The sequence below is a fragment of the Tinamus guttatus genome, unplaced genomic scaffold (genome assembly GCF_059628265.1).
Source record: "Tinamus guttatus ecotype Peru unplaced genomic scaffold, ASM5962826v1 Tinamus_guttatus_pri_ptg000060l, whole genome shotgun sequence".
NCBI classification, from domain to species: domain Eukaryota; kingdom Metazoa; phylum Chordata; class Aves; order Tinamiformes; family Tinamidae; genus Tinamus; species Tinamus guttatus.
Window position 1 is genome coordinate 2,512,409 of NW_028288594.1, and position 23,856 is coordinate 2,536,264.

The 23,856-nt window shown below is 38.8% G+C and overlaps 1 protein-coding gene across 1 annotated transcript in view; it reads left to right on the top strand.

Moving 5' to 3' along the window:
* The window catches only part of COBLL1 (cordon-bleu WH2 repeat protein like 1), a 96,663-nt gene extending 81,729 nt beyond the window's left edge, over positions 1-14,934 (top strand). The window contains 6 exon segments of the mRNA XM_088540359.1: positions 4,734-4,992; positions 6,972-7,057; positions 8,392-8,519; positions 8,521-9,990; positions 11,301-11,483; positions 14,413-14,934. Coding sequence (XP_088396485.1) covers positions 4,734-4,992; positions 6,972-7,057; positions 8,392-8,519; positions 8,521-9,990; positions 11,301-11,483; positions 14,413-14,499 — 2,213 coding nt within the window. The 3' untranslated portion in view covers positions 14,500-14,934.
* The last annotated feature ends 8,922 nt before the right edge of the window (positions 14,935-23,856 follow it).

Here is a 23,856-nt window from a genome sequence, read left to right on the forward strand (position 1 = left end):
AATAGTGCATCTGCAATTATCTGGCATTTTAATGTGCACTGAGTTTCACCAGAGATTTGAATTACCTTGCTAGAAAGTAGTGGCTGATGTTCAAATGTTCATCCTCTCTGTCTGCTTCCTGTTCGGGTTTGGAGCCTTTTGCAAAAGTGCAGTAAACACTGAGGGCTGTAACTTTTCCTTCTGTACTACAAGGCTTTCTGGCATTTGGAAAATATCCAAGTATGAAAATCTGAATTAGTCTTGAAGGCATGCTTAAAGCACCATATGAAAGAGATTGTAAAGAAATTGTAAGCTGTAGTTATAAAACATGAATGTAATTAATAAGTGATAATGAAGACTCAGCTTACCAAACTTAGAATTCCCTTTGAAAATAACAGATCTGTTTTGCAAATCCCCTGGCTGCTTTTCTGTTGTCATTCTAATGTTTATATTCTTTAATTTATAAATCATTGCAGCCAGCAAACCTTATTTCTGAAGTGTTCCTTTGATATTATCAAAGCTGCTGTTCCAGCGTGTGTCTATCATAGCTTTGATTTTGCCAGCCACAAACAAAATTCTCTCCAGCATCTGAATGATGAAAATATCTTCGCTTGTATCCTGATGCACCTGAAATAAGATCTAAATATTGGTTGTAGTATTCTTCTTTATAATGTTACGTAATCTTCATGTATGATGTTAGTTAAAAGTAAAACACATAACCTTTCCTTTAGCAGATGGAGGATAGTGATTTCTAATACTGTTAAGTAAATCATTCTGAAGAGTGTTTATTAGTATTTAATTTTCTGTGTTTAAAAGTTTATTTATCCTCAGGTGATAGGTCCCAGGTGAGCAAATTTATCATGCTGTGATAAAATGATCTCATCTTTACTGAGCTGTTGAGCCCTGGGATTTATTTTCTCAGTATTTATTTGCTTGTACTGCTTGTGATATCTTCATGCCATATCCTGTGCTGAAGATTCATTATAATGCTCTTTTTTTTTTTTTAAATGTAAAGACATAGTCCCACAGCACAGCTTCCTTGCCATTTTTTTTTCTCATGGGTTACTGCTGCTCTCTGGTGGCTGTTCTATGGCCTTTTGTGAAAGGTCGTTTCAGGGAAGCCCATTGTGCCATGAGAAGCGGTATTCACAGGCAGTAAGTCCAGTTGTGCTACTCTTCTCTTATCCCTACCCTAAAAATTATGCATCAAATTGAGAATGGGTTTAAATATACAAGATGTAATAGTTTAGTATCCCTTTAACTGCTAAATTGGACATAATTTTAAGTTTATTTAGTATTTCTTTCCACTTTAACACTGCTTTGAGTATCAGTCTTGTGGAAGCCTTGGTAGTTTTTGTTCAGTTGTGACTGGCATTCACAAAGTAGCTCTGCTTCGCACTGCTGCCTTATTAAATAATAAAATTAAGCTGCAGATATAGTATAACCTTCTGCCCTATAATGAGCCATTACAGATGATTGAGAAATTTATTTAGTGTCCAAGTAGTGCATTGCTAAGTGGAATTACTCTGTATAATTGCAGCAGTGTGTTTCTGTTTTAAAATGGTATTTTCAGATTTCCATAGTGGAAAGACAGACTGTACTGAGACAGAAGTGGCTTGAACATATGCATCTACTAGAAAAAACTTTTAAGAGAAATAATTTGAACATTTTGGATTGTAAGCAACATTTTTTTACTCTATTATGATTTTTGTTCCCCTTCCCTAAACTGTATTAACGCTTAGTCTTTTTTTTTTTTTTTTTTTCTGGGGGAGAGGGTGAAATGATTTAAAAAAAATAAAAAAGAATTACTGATTTTTAAATAGTCTTCTGTTAAATAAATCTCCTGCTATAATCTTCTTAGTTACAATATCTCTTAAGAACTTTTGAAGGCATCAAGAGCAAAGGCACTGAGAGATTTACATGATGTAGTCAGTCTTTCTGGTTTTGGTACTTACAAGCATAATGGCTGCAAAGCAGTATGAGCCTCTTATCTGCTGGGTAAAGAGTATTCTTATTGACTCAAGTGAGACTTTTGGGGGTATAGCAGGCATTTCTTCACAATTTTATCTCATAGGTTTTAACACTATTCCCTTAGGACTATTTAAAGCTTATTCCCTGAGAAGATCGGGCATTAAATTAAGTGCAGACAAAAGTGCAATTCATATGCTTTGTTATCTGAGACTATTCACTTGTGCCGAAATAAAACAGCTTCATATGCATGGTATATGTATGTACAGGTACAAACATAGAGCAAGGAATCAGTATGGATACAGTATCTAGCCGGGGTTGCGATAAATGCTTAGTGATATGTTGCATATAAAACTTCTAAATTGTGACTAGAGAAAAGACCCACAAAAAACTAGAACAGTTGCTCTGGCAAGTTAACTGAATGATATAAATGAGGGATGGTTGTTTTTTGTAGCTGTTGTTGTTTCGCTTTGTTTTGGACCAAATTCAGACTTTAACCTGCTGCAGCCATGGCAGGCCAGTAACAGATGAAAAGCCACCAATTGAAACCAACCTCAAGCAAGTCCGAAACACTCCCTGCAAATAGTGTGAGTTGCTTCTTGGTTGAAATTCTACATTTGCAGTTCAGATTAATCCAGTTCCTAGCACAGTGAAGGTGCTAGGACAGAGGCCTTTGTCTGGCAGCAGTGTTAGTGAGGTCTTATACTGACCCGGGCTGACTGCGTTTCCGTCCCATCCACGGAGATGTGACTCAGCCTTTGTAATACTTCTCCAGAGGAAAGCAGCAGAGATGACAGCAACGCCTGGGCACCAAGCCATAGCAGCTCCAGAATGTTTCCATTTGTCTTGTCAGAAATACTGGCAGTGTTTTGTTGTGTAATTCCAGTTTCCATAGTATATTGAGCTCTGGGATGGAGGTTCTGTGAGTCCGCTTTTCAGGCATACTAGTGCTTCTCACCTGTGCCAGAGATGGTGTTTTGGAAGTGGGTGATTGTGGAACAATCTCAGCAGATCTGATGTTTATCTGAGTTTTGCACACTTTTGTTTTTGCCTTGTGACATCTATACTTCTGTACGTATAAAGCCATAGTGCTACCACTGAAATTGTTTCCCAAAACACTAGGCTGCATGCATGCATTTTCCATAGGTGGAGATGAAAGAGCTGGGAAGGAAAAGCAAAAAAAAAAAAAAAAAAAACAGAGAAGTTGCTGTCTGTAAGGGGCCTAGGGAGGCCGTCTGAGGCGAGTGCGGCACATGTGTGTACGGGTGTGCTTAGGTCTTGGGGCAGAGAGTAAGTGGCAGCACGTTGCAGTCTGGCCCCACCTGCCCTGGGGATCTAAATCACCTCTGCGTTCGCACCTGCGGCAGATGTTGACCATGTTGCTTACAGAGCAGCCCCAAAGCAGTATGACAGGGCAGCACGACAGAAAAACGATGTGGAACTAATGACTCTGGCTTTCCTGACTGCTATGTGCCTGTGCATTGCTGTTGCTGAAGGCTTAGCTGATGAGCTTGTTAGAGCAAAGTTCTTCTGAACAGAGATTTCCTGCAAGTCATTCCATTTAGTCTCTGTAACACTTTGTACTTCTCTGGAAGTTCTGGATGCTCCACAGGGCACCTGTGTGTAGAGGTGTGTTTATAGGTTTTTCTTCAAAGAAGCTTATACTCTTCAATCTGCTACTTCCTAGCACTGTGTACTTCAGTATTTTATTATCATTCTTTGCCTTTATTTAGGGTAGGTTTACACCTAGAAATTTTCTGATACAACTTTTCCACAAGAGTCTGAAACTGAACTGCTTGAAAGCCTGAGAGCAAGTGCCCAGGGTTGCTTGCTCGGCTCGGGCAGCATGCACTGCTTGTATGGCTGTGCTGCTCTCAGTGGCTCTACCAGTTGCCATATTGCACCATATAGATGAAATTAGAGTTATTTGGTTTGTGTTACAGAACGCAAGTTGCAAAGCCAAGAGGTTAATTGTACATCCTACTTATTAGTATTTGAAAAATATGAATCAACATCTTGTTGTAGGAAGAATCCTGGCAGGAAAGTAAAGCTGGGGAAAATGAGTCCCTTTGGAAATCAAATAAGAGGATGGATTAGTCTAACTTTAGGTATACTGACTTGTGTATATCCTAAACCAGTAACTAAATCTTTTAGCTTAACTATAATTTAGCTGAAAAGTTTATTATTGTCACAGATTAATGCTGCTCCATGCTTTTTTTGAGCACTTCTGTGGTAACACAGGGCAGCACACAAGACACTTCTAACCGTGTTTTAGTAGAGTCAAGATAATTAAGGCAAAATTTTGACAGTGATGAGCATACTTATTTAAAACGCCAGCAAAGATGAGATCTGATTTGTTTTTTAGTTCTTTAACATTAGTACTGATCTAAACAAATCATATATTTTAAACCTGATTGGAGATTTAAAGAAAGTAGCAAGCAATCTGGATATAATGAATATGCTCTATATTTATATTTGGGTGAACAAAGGAAAAGTGTATCCAGTAGTTACAGATACAGAAACATATGGACAGTAGCATGGGAGTGAGCATGTGCTCTTGTGTAAAAAGAAATAAATGGAAAGGAGTAGAAAATAAAGTGTTGTAAAAAGAGTTAAAACTCAGAACGAGTATTTTTTTTTTCCCCCTGAATTACGAATAGAACTCTTCTCAATTTTCCTTCTTTAAACTATTTAGGCTGACTTTGCAGTCTCTTTGTATCTGCACTCTGAATTGCTGTTTGTGTTTGTTTGGTGTTTGCACTTTTTCTGGCCCTCCGTCCACATAGCTGGAGGGAGCACAGAGTGCGGTCTGGAGGGCATTGATGAAAACGAAGAGATGAGCGTGCACCACGGAGCGGGGACGGAGAGCGCAGAGCCCTCTCTGAGGACAGCAGAGGCTCCTGCGGCCCTGAGCTCTGCTGAGCTACCTTTGGAAACTGAGAAAAATGATCCTGCTTCCTCAGCTCCAGTTCCTGGCAGTGTTTCTGTAGACAACACACAAAGCCGCAAGGAAGAAAAACAAGAAAATATTAGCACAGATGGCAAGTAAGTACGCCTTGTGACAAAGAAAGGAGCACTGGGGAGGGAACGGGGGAGGCAAATAAAGCGCAGAGTGCTGCTTCATTGTGGAGCACAGAATAGAGGATTGTGAGAGAGGAATGAGCTTAATAAGCAGAGGTTTCAATTGCAGCACTCTTCTGGACGCACTGATTCAGCCAACTTTTCAACAAAAATGACAAAGAAGTGTTCTGCAGGCTGAATCTGGCTCTAAAATACCCAGCATGTTTACTAGGGCAATGTGCTGTGAAAAATGGTGGATTGACTTTTAAATGAGAATTCTAAATTTCACTCTTAATTTTTTTTTTTTGGGAGGGGGGTGGGTAGGACGTGGAGAGTGGGGATCAGGTAGCTGGACTATCTCAGTTCTGAGCACAGCCATCTACTGCTTGCATATCTAATTTTGTCTTTTTTTGCCTAGATTTTAGTTATCTTGACCTTTTTGGTCCATAGGCTGTCAAGGTTAATTCTTCCTTTTGAAAGGATAAACACACAGCTTTCCTTAACTACTCCTTTTCCTTCTGGGTGGTGCTGCGGCCTGGCCCTTCAGTGCGTGGTTAGAGCTGCTGACCCAGCGGGAGGCAGGGCCTTCTTGAAATGAACCCTGAGTGTCCAGAGAAGCCCCCTTGGGTTCACCTAGTTCACTAGCTCTGTGTTCCCTGGGACAAGTAAACTGGCAGCTTTTCCTGATTTAAATGGAAAGACTGACCCCAGTTAGAATATGTCACCATACTGAGCCAAACTGGGACTGGCCAGGGACTTCCAAGGTAGTAGGGAGTTAGGACTTGCATTTCAAGGGTCTTTTTAGTCAGTTTGGATCACATGGTGCTTTGCAAAAAAAAAAAAAAAAAAAAATCTGGACTTTATTTCTTTATTTCAAAAACATTTTGGCCTGTGAATATCTCAGGCCATCTCAAATGTATGAAGTGCAGGAACTTTAGCTTTCTTTTCAGTAAGTGCTGTGAGAGTTGCTGGTTGTGTTTAATGGTTTATTGGACGCTTTAGACTGTGTAAGCAGATGAAGAGGAATGTTGTTGAAGAATTTATCATTTAAAACTGTTTCAAGCAGATATTTCAGCTTACCTGCTTCCTGCTAACTAATTAATTTGAAGTAGAAAATAAATTATCATCTTCACATAATGCTGATACTTGTAACTAGTGAAAATAAAAGCATCTTAAATGGAGACCTAAGTCTGAAGCTCAACTGCTTTAAAATATACTAGAATATTTTATTAGAATATTATATTATCTTTTTTATTTACATTTTAAAGTCAAATACTTACTTCTCCCTCTTTTTCTCTACCCGCCCACCAAAAAAAAAAAAAGGGAGCACTTGAACAATTCTCTTGCTGCTTATGATTTGAGGGCAAAAGTTATTTGCATTTGCAAAATCTTTAGCATGCCATAACATTTTTTTTTGCATATTTCTTGTTGTTTTAACGATTTCTCTTGAAACGATCAGAAATTTTTTTATACAACTACTTGGGAAAGTCTACATTGCACATTTTCATATGCAATGAGTGGCTAGGATAACTTGCTGTGTTTTGTATATGTGGCAAAATCGAGGACATATTCTTTCTGCTGGAGGTATCAGAAGTCTTGACACCAAGAACACTTAGATAAATGATAAACAATCACTATAGGGGCTTTGCTGGAGCTGAGCTGTTACTGGCAAGGAGGTTGTTCAAAGTGCAGGAATAAACAAAAGGAGGGAAGAAGGGAAAGGAAAACTGAATGTTGTCTTGTTCAGAAGAGTGAAGCTGCATGTCATTTTGGCATATAAAATATCATAACAGCATTTCCTGTCACTTAAAAAAAAATAATCGTTTGAGTATTCCAGTGTTTGGCAGAATGGTTTTATTTTGTCCATCTGTGTTTGGAGGATATTGCCAGTTCTCTTGCATCTTTTCTTGTGTTTACTGAAATGAGTGATACCAGCATATTTAATGTACTGTTGTGCTTTGTAGAGGACTCCAGACTAAAATAAGTACTGAGCAAGTTGCCTTTGAAAAAGACAGGAAGCTCAGAATTTTGGATGAAAACAAAAATGATGGTGAGTAGTTACCATTCATTTTTAATACTTTCAAACAAGTTTGAAGAAAACATTTCCTTTGAAAACAATGGCAATTTAATTTAGTGAGCTTGAATCACTATAAGCAGATTATTTTTATTTTCTTGAACTCTGATGTACCCTGTGGGATAGGGGAAGCAGAATTTACTTTTTCTTCTTCCCCTGTCCCCTTGTCTCCTATCAGTAGTGAGAGCTGCGCTGCAGTGTCCTGTGGCAGCGTGGGGATGGGTCTGGGTGGAGCTGTGATGAGGACAGGGAAGGTGGTTGGGTGCAGAGGTTCTCCTGCTGGGACTGTGCTGAGCGGGAGAGGCCTCTTGATGTTCAAGTGAAATTGCTGTGGGCTTGCAGTGTGAAAAATGTGATATTTAAACACAAGTAGTGACGTATTTACTTGGAAGGAAACAGCAGCATCCTAGAGGTACAAATGGTTCGTACATTTTTCAGTGAATCTAGTGACCTTACTAATTGATTTTTCTCCTTTTTGTAACATTGATCTTTCAGATTCACATTCAGTTTTCCATAGTCACTACCTTGATAGTCAGAATATCTCTGTCTGTAAATCATATGAACATACTGCATGAGTCTTGCTTACATTTAAAATAAGCTTTTGCTGCCATTTTTATAATATAATTAAAATAGGGAGAGACATTTTTTTGTAAAATGCCACTTCAGATGTTTATTTTTGAAGCATTCATTTTTTTGCAATATTGTAATTTGAACAATTTGAGACCCAAATATTTCTGTGTTTTGGAGAAACCACGTGGACCACATGCATTTAGTCCATGAGGCAGCAAACAGGCCTGCTGAATGCTTGGAAAACCCTAGCTGGATGTATTGCTTGTGCCCATGTGTTCTCCAGTTGTTCCATTACGCATATAAACTAATTACAGTCCACAAAATATTTTATATTAAAGCTGTAAACAAGAGCCACAGTGATGTGAAACTAGATAAAATAGACCGCTCAGCATTGATTAGTCCTATGCCAATGTAATAAACTGAAATTCATTAATACTTTTAAAATGATTCTGGAACAGGTTTTTCTTTTAATTAGGTGCATGACACCAGAAGCCTGTTAATTAATGCAGATTACCTGAGTAAGAATACTCTGTTTTGGCAATATTATTCAAAGTATGTCTTTAAATGGATTTTAAAGTAGGTGTGGAGGAAAAGCAAACAAACAAACAACACCAAAAAAAAATAGTGAGGAACCAGACCATGTAGATTAATATGCTAGATTTCAAGTTTTGTGACTTGAGTCGGAAGGTTAAATATTTTCAGTATTCATACTAATTTCAGAATCTCTCTTTAACTTGAAGATGACCATGGTACAAAACTCCTTGCAACAACAGAAGAGGAAAAAGAACTTCAGGCAACAGAAATTACTGCAGTAGATTTTAGAGAAAACAAGCTTGAAGTTGACAGACTATCAAGCTGCCAGGCATGTAAAAAATGACATCTCTGTAAGTCATAGGAATTATCCTCAAGTGATTCCAGAAATACAGGAGCAGAAGTCAAATCGAAACAGTCTGGACACAGTAAAAACTCAGGATGTTGCAATTCAGACAGGTCCATCAGAGGGCAATTTAGAAAGAACTACAGTAAAGGAAATTACTGTTCCTCAAGAGCGTGAGTCATTCAGGGGACTAGCCCGTCAACACAATACAGATACAAACAACCCCCGTCTCCAGCTGAAGCATGGAGTGCAAGAGGATGAAGAAATTTCAGCAGAATTAAACCTTCAGAGGGAAGGAGAAGGAAATCCCATAAAAGATCAAAGTCACAGCTCTGTAAATGGTGATAATGTTGCTTCCCCAGAAGCAACAGCAAAAATTCCAGATGGCTCTCCTTTGAAAAGTTACCCTCTTTATAGACAGGATACCAAGCCTAAACCTAAACCCTCTAATGAAATTACAAGAGATTACATACCAAAAATTGGAATGACTACTTACAAAATAGTGCCTCCAAAATCCTTGGAAGTAATGAAAAGCTTAGAATCAGAAATTCCATCAGATTATAAGGATCAACAGGTGTCTGCTCTGGAAAACTCTCTGAAGCATGAAGACTCCAAAGAATTAATGCAAACTGAAATTCCTCAGCTTCAAGAAAGTGTGGATCATTTGCAGGTTGGTTCGCAAAATGAACATACAGCAGCAAATGGTTCACTGCACAGAGTGAACAGTGTTTCTGAGCACGCTGGGACTTCTCAACTTGAGATTGCTCCCAAGAGCAATCCAGTAGAAACGGAGTTCTCCAAACAACGTGTCCCCCTGGCGCTAAGCTTGGATAATGCAAACACTTCTTCCGAGACTCAAGACAAGTCAAATGCATTAAGTCCTGCAATGAAACCTAGTTCTTTTTTTCTGCAAATGCAGCGAAGAGCTTCAGCTCATTATGTGACATCTGCAGTTGCCAAAAGCACTGTTTCTGTTCCCAATACTATTCAAAATGAAGCTAAGAGTACAGACATAGAAAAAAGAAAATTGTCACCAGATCAAACTACTTTTCTTTTACATAAAGCAAGTAGTTTCTCTCCTTCAGCAGATGAGCAAAAAGATGATGATGAAAACAAAATTGAGTCATCCAACTCTCCTGTTAAAAGCAAACCTTTGAGTTTCCCCTCCTGTCAACCAGCATCATTGAGCTTAAAAACTCTAAGAACTTTTGCAGCCCCAAAGCCATATTCCAGTTCAAGACCATCCCCTTTTGCTCTTGCTGTCTCATCGGCAGTTAGGAGGTCCCAGTCCTTCAATAAGACACATGCGACCGTTGGCCAGGCAGCGCGAGAGGAGCTTCCTGCTGAACCATCCTCTGCAAATTCTGCAGCCGAAATCTCCTCGGCTACCTCCGTCCCTGCAGTGAAAAACCCTTCCTTGCCGAGCGTAACAGGAGGGTCACAAACCAGCCACACGGATAAGGTAACCCCTATTTCTAATATGCCGGAGACACTGATCCACTGCGATCTCCTTTACAGCAGAGGAGAGATTTGCCCTGGCTAGTCTTTGAACTGCTTGCTTCTCAGAAGATGCTGTATTGATACCATAAAAATTTGGTGGTATTGAGCCATTGTGCAACATGTTAATGAAATTAAAGAAAAAAGGAAATATTACAATGAAAACAGCCTTGTTCGGAATATTAGAAATAATTATTTCTTGCCATAATTAAAATCTTGTAGTTGGAAGAGAAAAAAAAATGGAGTCATTTACATGGCGTATACCTTTTTTTTTATGCCCAGAAGGCTCAGGATTTGTTCTTTATGGTTCTGTCTACTTACTGATCTCAGATCTAATTCTGTGAGCAATGCGAAGAGTTTGGCTTCAAAGTGATCATGGCATAAGGAAGCTGAAGCTAGGTGTATTAAATTTTCACTAGCATAATAAGATAGAAGCTTCAAAAATAGTAATAATCAGCTATCGTATCAATCTGCAAATGTGCAGATGCAGATATACCAAAAAAGATACTTAGTGTTCTTACTCAGAGAGCTGTTCTAAGGTGCTCTGGCAGAATTGCTTTCTGACTGGTATGAACTGAGTGTTCACAATGAAATAATGACATATTCACAAATTCTGTGAAGGTAAAAGATGAGCCTAAGTCTGCTGGTCGCCTTTTCTGTTCTGTACATATCAGCGATATTCTGATTCTGAGCTCAGAGGGCAAGAGGCAGCACTGTCCCAAAGCGTGGATGTTTTATAATCCGCACTTCCTGCAGGCACGGGAGCCGCGAGCTCGTCTCTGCTCAGTCGCTGTGTCTCTGTGTGCCCCTGCAGCGCTCGGCTCCTGCCGCTCACGGGCGCTCCTGAATTCTCCGGGTGGCTCTTCCTGGGGAAGGCTTGGAGGTCAGATTTAGATGCTTAGGGGAAAGCATAGTGAAAGAAAGGTAGAGAAAACAAATTCTAGCTCATGTGGAGGCTATCAGTAGTTTTCCTTGATTCTGTGGCTACTTCAAAGAAGAAAGTACTCAAAGAGTATGTAAAGATGCCGTAGTGTTGTGTCTAATGTGCTTATATTTATTTATCTGTTTATCTTAAGTGCTGTAGGCAATATAGAGTTTCCAGAGCGATAGTAGAAATGTGGCTGATCTCTGATATCCTGAATGAAGCAAACCCTAGAATGGTGGCACAGTCTGGCATGCAACTTCTTGCCAGGTTGAGTTCGTTTTCCATTTGTGACTAATTCAGATTAAAGTTTTCTTCTTTCTTTGTTCTTCCCTCCCTCCGTCCCTCGGTAGCCGAGCAGCCGTGCGGCTGCCGAGCAGCCGGGGCAGGGGCAGGCAGGGGCTGCCCCCGACCCCCCACCCGCTGTCGCCAAGAGCCGCCCCGCAGCGAAGCTGCAGCGCCCCGACCCCGAGCAGATCCACCAGAGCCTCCTGGCTGCCATTCGCTCCGGAGAAGCTGCTGCCAGGTTGAAAAGGGTGAGTTTCCAGCCATGCACCACAGCAGGGAATGCGCAGCCCTCCCGCCAAGCCTGCCAGCTCGGTGCTTGGCGCTCGAAGGCGGCAGCCTTTGCCTGGAGCACTGTAAGGAAGCGTCTTGGCAATGGAAAGGGAGGTGCATTTAATTTTGCAAAGAAACCCGGGAAATGGAAGAAAAAAATGAAAAGAAAAAAAAAGATGTCCATGTTTTCAAACAATGACAAACAAATACCATCAATTAAGTATCTATTGCATCCTTACATGATTGAAGAGCTGTGGTTTTAGCTTCATGCTGAACAGCTTCATCCTAGTAAGGCCTGAAGTAGCTGCAGCCTTTGGCTGACAGGTAACGTATGTTTTGTAGGTAGTGTTTTTTTTTTTTTTTTCCTAGTTACTAGCCTGTATCAATCCTTAATTCTTTTAAACATAGCTGAAGTCTCCTGCTGCTGTTTGCTATCTTCAGTACATTTTCAGTGTTTTGTCAACATCCATGGTTAGGTGGTTGTGTATACTTTCTTCCCCTAAAGGCTAAAAAAGTATTATTTGATTTTTTTTCTTTTTCTTGTTTTAATCTTTTCTCCTAAACTTCCATCTGTACTTCTTTCATTGCACACTTTAAAAAGTTTTTATAACTTTAAATTTATAAACAGGCAGTAGAATGATAGTCTCACACAAAACTTTTTTGACCCCAGCATTATCACTTTACATTCTGTAATGAAGAAAATTCCTATTGTAGAAAGTTAAAGAAGTCTAGTGCTTTTTGTTTCTCTTCCCTTTCCCATCTGCATCTTGAAAAAACAAATGCTGTATGATCTGCTGGGTGGGTGATTTTTTTTTTCTTTTTATATAGAAACCCTTGATTCTTCAGGGTCAAAATCTCTCTCAGTGGCCATTTGGATCTCAGTACATTTTGGCGCTAGTCAGCCAGTGCCAAATATATAAGGTTTTGTGTCAGTGCAGCAGTGCAACAACCTCTCTGAGACTTCTAGACCTGCCTTCCTATCCTGAGAGGGAAGATGCCACCCTCCCCACCTCACCATCCACAAAAAAAAAGGTTATGAGCATGTTCGAGTAGTAGTTGACCTGTAGTCAGAGAGAGTGACACATAATACAGTACAATATTGCTTCAAACCATCTGTCACTACCCAAAAGTCACTTAAAAAAAACAGATAAGATTAAGCAAATGTTGTATTGTTCAGAGTCATTTGGAGGTCAGATCTGTCTGTTCTACCAGAAATAGTGGTTGAGCTTTTGTTTGCATATGTTTTTATTATAGCTTTTATCCCAAGGCATAACTGCCCTGCAAAAAATATTGAACTTTTTTTTTTAATGATTCTATAGGAAGTATGTGTGAGCATGGCTCTAGTCATGGTAGCTTATAACTCTATTTAAAAAACTAAAATTTATGAAGTGTTCCTCAGAATTAAGAAAGCCTGTTAGACAATGAAGAGAAAAGCTTCACTGTGTGGTTATTTGTCACTTTCCAATAGTGATGTTCTTGGGGCAGGTTTATTTGACCTATACAGTCTTTTTTTCAGTCTAGGCACAAGTATTTACTGGGCAGAAGAGGGAATTACTGAAATTTGTTCCCCTCTCCCTCCCTTCTTCATGGGTAGATGTTCTTTCCCAGTATAATATTTGCAGAGACTTTGGAGGGAGGTCTATAATTTTAGGGAGAACTGATTACAATGAAGCTGCCAAAAGCATAAGGATAGTGCAGCACTGAAACGTGAAACAAGAGGCAAAACTCCCCCCCACACACACACAAAATGAAAACCAAAACAACAACAGCAACAACAACAACAAAAGCCAAATGCAAGGAAGATACTACGGAAATTTTGCCAAATGTAAAATTCTAGGCTCTGCAGTTTTCACTCTGACCCTAAGCACACATGCACACATGCAGCAGCACACATGTTCGTGACCAGGGAAAAGGTGTTTTGGCCTCTGGCAGGATTTAAAAGTCTTTCTGTTTAGCACGGAGAACTCGCAGTGAGAGGACGAGCAGTGACTGCCAGTACGAGCAGAGCGTGGACGCGGCGCTGGCCGCCTGGCTGTCGTTTGTGCTGTGTAAGGGCCGTCAGCTGCTCGCTCGTCTCTCCTCTTGCACCTCTCCCTGTATCCTCCATCCTTTCACTTCTGAGGGAAGCGCTCAGAACAAGAGACACACGTGCTAGCATCACTAGCCAAATCCTGTAATTTTTTCCTTGTTTTACTTAATAAGTGGTCAGTATACACTGCCAAGATCTGTGGTCTTTTGTGTTGCCAATCTTTTTTTGTTGAATGGGGCCTTCAATAATTACTAACCTAAAATGGGTCAAGTGAGGTTTCCTTCTGACCGTTTTTCTCTTCAGAATATTGTCACTGTACTCAGCAAGCTGTACCATGGCGTGTGCTTCTCATGGCTATGGAGCATGTGCAGCTTCCACTGACGCTGCTCGGATTTGTTGGTTTACGCAGCCCTTTTGAAAAATAAGTTCTTATATCTACCCTAAAAGGTAGTTATCTGCTGGTAAAAGAGGCTGTTTCCATGTCATAACCGAATGTTAAAAGATTTTATGTTAGAAATCAGTTCTATTCAGTATTTAATAAAAAATACTTTACTTGCTTGGAGTGATAATATTTCACTCACTTGTAGTTGAGTCCTTCACACCTGCTTGAAAAAATATGCATTTTTTGAATAGGTATGCGTTGAATTTTTAGTTAGGATAAATGCGTTTTAAATAACTTTGTTTCACTGTACGTACTTTGGAAATCATCTGAGTTCTTTGAGATGAGAAGAGCATGCTCACTGAACTAACAGTATTACTAATTTTCATGAGCAGTTTTCTCTCTGCAGTATGTGCAGTATTCTTCTACAGACAGAAGAATCTTTAAAGCTATGCTAACATTATTTATTGTTTTTTTCTTCTTTTTCCTTTGCCTCTAGGTTGGTCCTCCACCAAATGCTATGTCTGTCAATGGAAGAGCCAGGCTTACTCCTTTGTATTCTACAGAAGCAAAAACTAATCACTAGATATTATTCCAAATATTTCACACTTTACTACTGCTTCATAGGCCAACTCAATACTAGCTACAAATTATTGAAAGTGTAAATGCAAGTAGATGTTAATATATTTTTGTCGATTGGTATAGGAATTTTGTGTTGGGTCCTTTGCCCAGGAAAGATTATTAGACTATATAAATTATGGTAATACTTTGCCTTTTTCTCCTTGTAAAGTTGACAATGCTGCTAAAAAGGTTTAAGAGAAGGTGCAGATGAGCTTCACTTGTGTTGGAATGAGAATCAAAAATTGTTAATTTCAGCCTTCAAGACTGAACAATTATGTAGCAGTATGCTGAAAATACAGGTTTCTCTAAATGTAAGAATTTTAGATGAGTAATTTTGTAATTGTGTAATACTTTAACAGATTGTATGAATTTAAATCTACCAAATGTTGCCTCCATATTATTTTGTTAAATTAAATTTGTAATTAGTAGAGAATCTTAATTATATTCAATACTTTTGTTTCTCTTAAAAATGGATATTTGTTTTTGTTCCTTCAGCTGCAGTAGTTGGGATAAGTATTTTTAATCTTCTTTCTTTTTTTTCTGGTAGCACAAAAAAAATCAGGACATAAATTATGGGAAATTTTTGTACTACTTAAAAACTTTTCTTAGCAGTAGCACTACATGACTTTTCTCCTCTGCTCTTTGAATACCTGTAGATACTATTAACATAGTATTCATATAAACAATATCTTTTGAGAACTAAATCTATTTTAAAATATTCATCAGCATATAGTCACTTACTGATAAAACACAAATTTTGGTTTTGAATAAAAAAAGAAAAAGTTTTCACTGAAAGTCTGACTAAAGAATGAACTGCTTTGGACTTTTCACGTAAAGTATTTTAATCTTTAAACAGCACAATAAGAGAATTAGAATGCATACTTGTGTCCAAGAGCCTCTATTTATAAATGAAGCATTAGATATGAAAATGGGAGCATACATTAAGAAAAATGCTTTGTGTTATATTTTATCTATTTTGTATTTTTGTCAAGATAATAGATTTTTGGGGACAAGGGTGGAAATGTAATCACAGTCATGATGAAGTAGCTAGATTGTGGATACATGCAGCAAGGGCGGGAGTTTTTGCCAATTCAAAGTATTTTCTTGCTGGACTTGATTTAAATAAAAGTAATTGTATTAGTTTTTATTCCTTAACACTATATTTATTTTGTACAATAGAGACATTCTGTAACTCAGTTTCAGAAACTGATTTATAATAGTGCATTTTGAAGAGTTATTAATGGTTTGCTGCCAATTTTTCGTGCAATAATCTGAAAAAGCCTATATTACTTTTATAGTGGATTATTGATTACAAGTAAAACAGTGTTAACTTAATGATGAATCTCTTCCAGGAATGTCCTAGTAAATAAAAAGAATCATAAATACAGCTGATGAACATTTGTTCACACATTGCTGTTCTCTCATGTTTTGTCTTCTGTAGCCTAGTCCCTTACAAATGTATTACTGTTTCCTGCTCCTTGTCCTATTCTTTCCTCCAGCCAAGAGCTAACTCCAGAAACCTGCGTGGTAGTTTGTAGTTCAGAAGGTCAGATGGCAAACGGATGCTTCATCCATCACCTGCAAAATGGTGAGCTGGAAGATGTAGATAACCTCCTCCCCGCCACCACTGGGGCTTAGTTTTTCTACTTTCACTGTGTCTTGAGGGACAAATTAAAAAATTTTAACTCTCTCCCAGGAGTTTAATAAACAAAAAAGACAGTGATCATTGTGATAATGAAATTATCTGAAAATACTAAAATGTTTCAAACATTACTGTACCATACTGATGACTGTCCCAGAGAGCTTGCACTGCTGAAGGAACCTCCTTGTCGGTACTTGGGGTGAGAGGGGATTACATGCTTGTTCTCAGAGCTTTGTATTTTCTGCCAAAGACAACTAAAGTTAGTTCACATGACCGTAATTTAATCTGCATGAATGGTGATAGAAGATTATATGATATTTTCTATTTCAGTTGGACTGTAGAATCAGATTACTCTGGGTTGGGGAAAAGATCAAATAACCTTGCTTAGTTGTTGTTTTCTTTGGCTTTGACTACAAAGTTTAACAACTGTATATTCCTTAGTCCCATATGCTAAAAGCACATTGCCCTTTTATGTGAACTCCCGAGGGCAAAATACCATGTTATGTAATAGAGATTAAAACTACAAACACTTAGCTTTAATTTTAGAGTCTCTGTAAATGAACTTGCTTGGCACTTAACTGAAATGTCTGCACACAGCAATACTGTGAAATTAACTGTGATTTTTTTGCTACTAGCTGACAATATTGTTTAGCAAAACTTTTTGCCACCTTTCTTCCAGCGCTTGTGTGTAAGACATTTTATAATCTTGCTATTATATATCTAATGACATAGGTATCAAACCATCACTGATTTAATCTTATGATTTTTCTGCATCAGGTTATGCAAACCGTAAATCTGTAAGTCTTGTAAATCACAATTTAGTGTAGGAAATATGTGTGTTAAATATTCCTTCAGACTTCAAAAAACAAAAGTTTTGAATTAAACTTAGAAATTAAAAAAAAAAGCAGTTGTCAGTGCCAGGTTCTGCTGCTACCTCTGCCATGACCAAAGAATGTCAGAGCAATAGGGCACTGCACCTTTTTCTGCATGGATTTTGTGTGTATATATATATATATATATATATATATATATATGTATATATATATATGTATGTATCTGAATTTCAGAATGGACTTAAATGTTGAACAAATGTGTGATAGTTAACATGTTTTAACATACGAAAGATCCCCAAACATTTAACACACATAATTAGGTGGACCTAATCACTTCATTAATGAAATACTGTCACTTACGGTCTACAGTGGCTTTGATTAGACACATTCCCCTGCCAAGACACCTGAAGATGACTAATGTATCAATGATTCTTGGAATACTAAGCTGCTTCTGTTTCAGTAGTGTTACAGCACCTTCAGAATTGTCTCTGGTCATTTCTCAGATTTAAGTTTAAGCTTGCTGTGAGTTATGAATGAGAATATTGTGTGTTGTAGCCACTAATGGGAGAGTCACTGCTACTCTAACCTGCATGCAGAAGTCAACACTACTAATATGAAACAGAGGATAATTTAACACTAAAGCAATTCCCCATAAAGACATAGCATTAGTTATTATTTAAATTCTGTATGTGAAATGAGACTTCATCACAAATTACAGACTTGGCACAGAGCTGACTGTGTTATTTTATATTATTACCCTCACATAGAGCAGGATGGTCATAGTATTGTTTTATTTTAATGTGAACATTAGATACTTTTTTTTCTAATCTTTCTTGTTGAAATGTAGGTATGTTCCATATATCAGAAAGCCTGTTAATTCTGAAGTAAGCTGATACAGAAGCTGCAGGCCAGAGAACACAGAACTTAGTGATATACCATAAATAGTGAATTTAAAGTAAAAAGATCAGGTTATCACGTCAAGTTACACGAGTACTTTGAAGGAGTCTACTGGCTGACAGAATTTTTTGTTCAAATAAGGGTTCAAATCACTTGAAGTACTAAAACTGAAGTGTTTTGTGGATAATTGCCTGGCACATTTCACTCAGATACATAAAAATGGTAGAATAGCCTTTTGCAAATGCCAAAGGGAAGCTGGGAGTGGAGAATGTAATCATTTACAACAGAGTGTGGCTGGAGAGCTGATACTTTATCCTCTACAGAAATAATTTTACGTGTCTAGTGACTGAACAGAACTCTTATTCTTCCTTTTTTTGTCTGGGGCTCACCCAGCTCTGTCCTGTTGGAACTTGCGAGAGCCGGAGAAGGGGAGGTTTGGGAAAGTTGGCTTCAGGGCTGTGTCTGAGGATGGTGGGTCTATTTGTTTATTTACTTATAGTTGTCTGCTACTCATTTCTTTTAAAAATGAAAATTTGTCAGGATGAAAGGATAAAGAGAATTCAAGGTCTACTAGACCATCTCTTCAGAGAAAGGAAGTAGGTAAGTCCTTTTTCTTGTATGACTACTACATCATTCAAAAACATAATCTGGTGGTGATATGAAATATAAGTTGCCTGATCATCCCTGGGCAACAATAATATAGCAGAAACCTGGCTAGAATCTAGCAGGAAAAACTTTCAGAAAGTTGAGGGGGGGAAAAAAGTTAAAAGGAGCAGCTATTTCTTGGATTATATTATGACTCTTTAGACTGTGTGGAAAAGGAGGAAAGCAATTGGGGTGAGAGAGAGATGAAAACTAAAAGGCCTTTAAAGACATATCAGGAAAGACTAAAAGAGCAGGATTCATTTAGTATCAAAACCAACAGACTGACTGGGACAACCTAACCATCTTTCATCAATAAAGGTCACCACACCAGGGAAAGTGAAGCAACAGTCCATATGTTTGTTCCGGATTTAGAACATAATGGAATAATGGCTGTACTGGGTCAAACTAAAAGTCCATCTAGCCTGTTACCTGCCTTCCGACAGTGATCAAAAGTTGATGCTAGGGGAAACGTGAGCATGATCAATATCCAGCAAATTTTAGCTCAAATTTCTTAGCCAAGATCTCTATGTATTTTATACTCCTAAATGTTTCTGTCTTTCAAGAACTTGTCTAATGATTCTTTCAACGTCTGTAAATGCTGAAATGTAAGGGTGCTGCGGGGCAAGGAGTTCCTTGGCTTAATGATGCACAGTGTAAAGAACTGCATTTTTGTTTATTATGATTCTACTTGCTAGCTTGATTTTATCCTCTCCAATTCTTTTAACGAAAGAGACATTAACTTGTTAATTCCCATTCATGCTCTTTGTGCCACTCATGCCTTTACCTAAACGAGAGGCTGTACCACTGGCATTTGAGATGTGTGTGCTTTTGCCATTATGTCTGTTAGATGCCGTCAGGGTTCACAAATACAAAGATATAGGTCTGAGCATGTCTTATACTATGTCCCTCTCCACATCTTGGGAAAAGGGAATTTTCTTTTAGCTAGATTTATCCAAATTTGTTGCATTTGTTCATTTGCTTGTTTCTTTCCAAGTTGTTTCTGTTTTTGGCATACTCTCTAAGTTTTATGCTTTGGCATGGGTGTCAGCCCACGCAGCACAGCCTTCACATGAGGCTTCTCTTTGTCTGATGAGGGCTGATAACCAGTTTTTCAGGGCAAATAATGAAAGAAGGCTTTTTGTGATGGTGAGCCACCTGCAGGAGAGGATCCACCTGTATTCTGTTTGTGTGTAATAGTACTATATATCCAGCTAGATAAAACCTTGCTGATTTGCGTTTATTCACAGATCGTCATGGGATGATTTACTTATCAGATGATCACATCTGATTCACAGGTTCACAGCTGATCTTTTGAACTGGCTAATGCACAAAGAATCTGAAAACTTGAAACTATGATACATAGGCTGCTCAATTTATTCTGATAGTTGTTTGTTAATTTAAATTTATAAGAAGATTATTTTGGCAGGTAAGATGCACAAGCTTTATTCTACGCATGAAATGTCAATCTACTTCTCTGATGGGAATTTCTATTGACCTTATTTCATTCATTGACAGCAATTACCTTTTGAAATACACTACCACCATACTGTGTTTGATTAGAATAGCTCATCCAATCTAAATCACCATTAGCTATTTTTCCAGGAAATCATCAAAGCATAAACACGGTGAGAGAGGAGGAATGAAGCAGCTTAGCTGGCTGGCTGCTGCCTTGGGGAGGGTGAGGCAGGTCCCAGCGTGGGCCCTGTCCCACACTCATGGAATGAGCGGAGCATGGCTGGCCTGGAGACAGCCGCCACGTTGAGCTGGGAATCTGGGTTACCATAGGGATGAGGCAGGGTCAGGATTGAGCTGGGGAAGGTGTCTGAGGCTCTGGGTTTGGACCAGCAGGGTCCATGGCCAGGCACAAGTTGGGCTGCAACTCGGTGTGAGGACCAAGCGCTGGAGCCTCAGCTGAGCACAGTGGCCCGGGAAGCGGGGGCTCGGCCCGGGAGGCAGGGCTGTCTGGTGCCGGTTGGCCCAGGGCCATCGCTGCCAACGCTGCAATACCCTCGGCCCCAAGTGCAGGCACCCAGAGCACAGAGTGGAAGTGCTCAGGGCCCTCACACGTGGCTCTTATGGAAAGCACATCCGTAGGTGGGAGATGCCCGGCCAGAGCAATGTGGTTACTGAGACAGACGAGCCAGAGTTCATGGCTGGACAGCTCTGTTGCTCACCAGCGCACATGAGGCCTAGCTGAGAAAAAAAATGTGAAAAATAGGGAGCTGTGGGCAGGTTATTAATACATGTCTCATCCCCCTTCAATGAAAAGGGTGCATTAGGCAATGTGACTGTAATAAAATTTTCACTGTACTGAATCACTATACTGAAGATTACCGTAAGGTATCAGTTTGATGAAAACTGTGTATTTGCAGGCTGAGCACTTTTACCTATGAGTACAACTATCCATGAATCCAGAGCAGGCAGGATTCATCTGCCTTTTGTTCAAATACTCATTGTACTCTGACTTGCAGTTAAGCAGTGTTTTCTCCTTAACTATTTCTGCTGATTATTAACTTACTTTGTATTTTAATGTTAAAGTGAAACATGTTTAACTCTCTTTAAATGAACTACCTTTCTGGTGGTATTTTTAGATGGATCTTTTGATGCCTTTTTAATGGTACATTAAAACTTAATGAACGCTGAGTAAGAGTAGAATCCTTATGGAAGCACATATGGTATCCACATTAATACTGAATGAATGCATAATGATCAGTAAAATTTCTGTGATTTCCACATGAATCAACAGTGATGAGCCACTTAGTGTTACACTCAATTACATCATGTTTAATTTATGTAGCATTGTTTGGACATTATGTTTAAATGTCTTTAGTAAATCATTGAGACTCTAATTGAGCTTTCATTTCTGTGACAAATTGTACGGTAAACATTAAATTCATTTTTTTACACAACAATTAATTTATGTTGAAGCCTGTTTGCAAAGGGTCAACAATTTGATATATTTTCACTATTACTCTTGAATAATGGAATTCTAGTACAAAAACAAATTACAGTACCTGTTAAATTATTTCTGTTGCCTTAGTTATGCAGCAGCTGGACATTGGTAAAGCATTAACTCCCTGAACTCTGGAAACACAGCAATGCCTCCACTGCTCTGTATGGTGGCTGCCACGCAGTGTTCTAGACAGAGCTCCTTGGCTCCAAACACCGCGTCCATGGACCTGCAGCGGGCTCGGAAGGATCCTGCAGCCTGCCTGCCTTGCCATGGTGCTGCACCACCTCTTTGGGAAATGATTTTAGCCCCTCTTTTTAGCAAAATGGACCAAGAGCTCTAAAACTGCAACCATAGCCTGACATGGGTAGCTGAAAGGGTGACAAGGGAGGAATATACCCTTTTCATTTGGTCTTTGAACTCTCCTCCCAACACCTCTCTGAGCTTGTATCTAATATCCTACATAGGACAGGGAAGCCAACAGCTTCCTACTTTGGGTGATCACCTGGCAGCCTGTGCAGATGAAGATAATCCTGCCTTGCTTCCAAAGACCTACAAAAGAGTGAGGACCCACTATATTTCTTCCTCTCTTTTCTTGTAATGCACTGAAAATGGGCAGTTGGCTGCCTGCACCCTGAGATGAAGGCTGTGTGAAGGGTGAATAGAGGCCAGAGGAGTATCTCTAACTGAAACCTTCTGCTGAAGCCTCCCATAGTAATTGCTGCAGCAGCAGAATTTCAAATGATACAGGACATAGACTTACTAAAGGAGGCTGCATCTTTCCAGGCTGACTCAACATCACAACAGGGGACATACAAGTATCTGATTCTAATAAAAATACTACAAGTAAATCCACGTTGTATGAGAAAACTGGAAATAAAATAATTCAAATCCCCCTAGCAACAGCACATGTGTGGCTTTTGCGTTTCTTGTCAGTACTGCCAGCAATAAGCTCCTGACGCGCCAATTCAGCAGGCCCGTGTCTGCGCTGGCTTTCACCGTGTTCTGCTGTATCTTTCTGCAAAGAGTCACTTGCAGAAAAAGACCAAGGTTGCCTGTTTTATTCAGCCAGCTCATTTACTTGAAGAGCTATCTGGACTGGCCTGATTTTAGGCTGTGAAGATATCCTCTGTCCTAGCACTTTAGAGGAGAACGTGCGCTCTACCGACACTCGGGCTGGTGCTTGTCACTGGCATGTCAAGGCTAGTAAGGTCTTGCCAAGAGTCTGTCTGGCTTTTTCTCCTCCAAATAGCTGCTCAGATTATAATGAGCTTGAGAGGTCTTGGCTTAGGCAAGTTTTTCACTAAGAGGTTGTCTAGTCCAGGTGTCTCAACAAGCTGGGGAGAAAACAGTTTGGATCAAAAGTCATAGCAGCTATTAAAAAAACAGGTTGGTGGCTGCTGTATTTTTAGCTTCTGCACGTTTTCTGCACTAACTGCTCATAAAGAATGAACCAGGCACTGCAACCGCTTAATTTTACAGAACAAATGTTTATCCTCTGTGATTTTACAAAGATAACGTATGTATTTGCTGCTCTTTTTGATCTTCTATATTTTGATTGTCTGCTAACTTTAAAGATATCTAGTAAACAGCTGACCAACAACTTCGATACAGCTATAGACAAGAACTTTCAAATGACATTGATCATAACAAAAACAGCTCTCATTTCTCTGGGTTGCTGAAAAATGCAAATTCAGACCTTTAACAATTGCAGCTCAGGCTTTCATTTCTGACAGCAAAGTGAGAGGGGAAAAAAAAACCTCTTTCCATCCTAAGACAGTCTAAAAGAGGCTATCAAGATTTTTTTTTTTAAATTATGATTCGCTTCATTCTTGTTAGAAGAATTAATAAATGAAATAAAAGAGAGAAAGTATACTGATGGAGAAATCATTCATTTTGTAGTAAAAGTCATTTTCTTGGTTTAAATTGATAATTTTAATGATTCTATTCTCCTGATTTAGGAATTTTATACTATGTTAAATTAATTCAGTTTAAATTTGAATTAAGTATTGGCTAACTTACTGGCTATGATGAAAATATATGTATGCTACCAAAACAGAATGTTTGCTATATATGTATTATATACATATAACTCTGAAATACGCTTCCATATATGCACATTTTAATGGTGTAATTACTTCTAATTTGTTATATAGCTATATATTTTTAACCCTGTCATGTAATAATTTATTTTAAATTAGATATAATGAGGTTATAATACCACTCTAGTATTTGCATTAACACTAATATAAGACATAGTATAAGGAAATAATCGAATGTATGCCTTGAGCTACACGGTGACTGTACAAACAGACTTCGCAGCAAATTAGATTTCTTTGACTGGTGTTGTGGTTA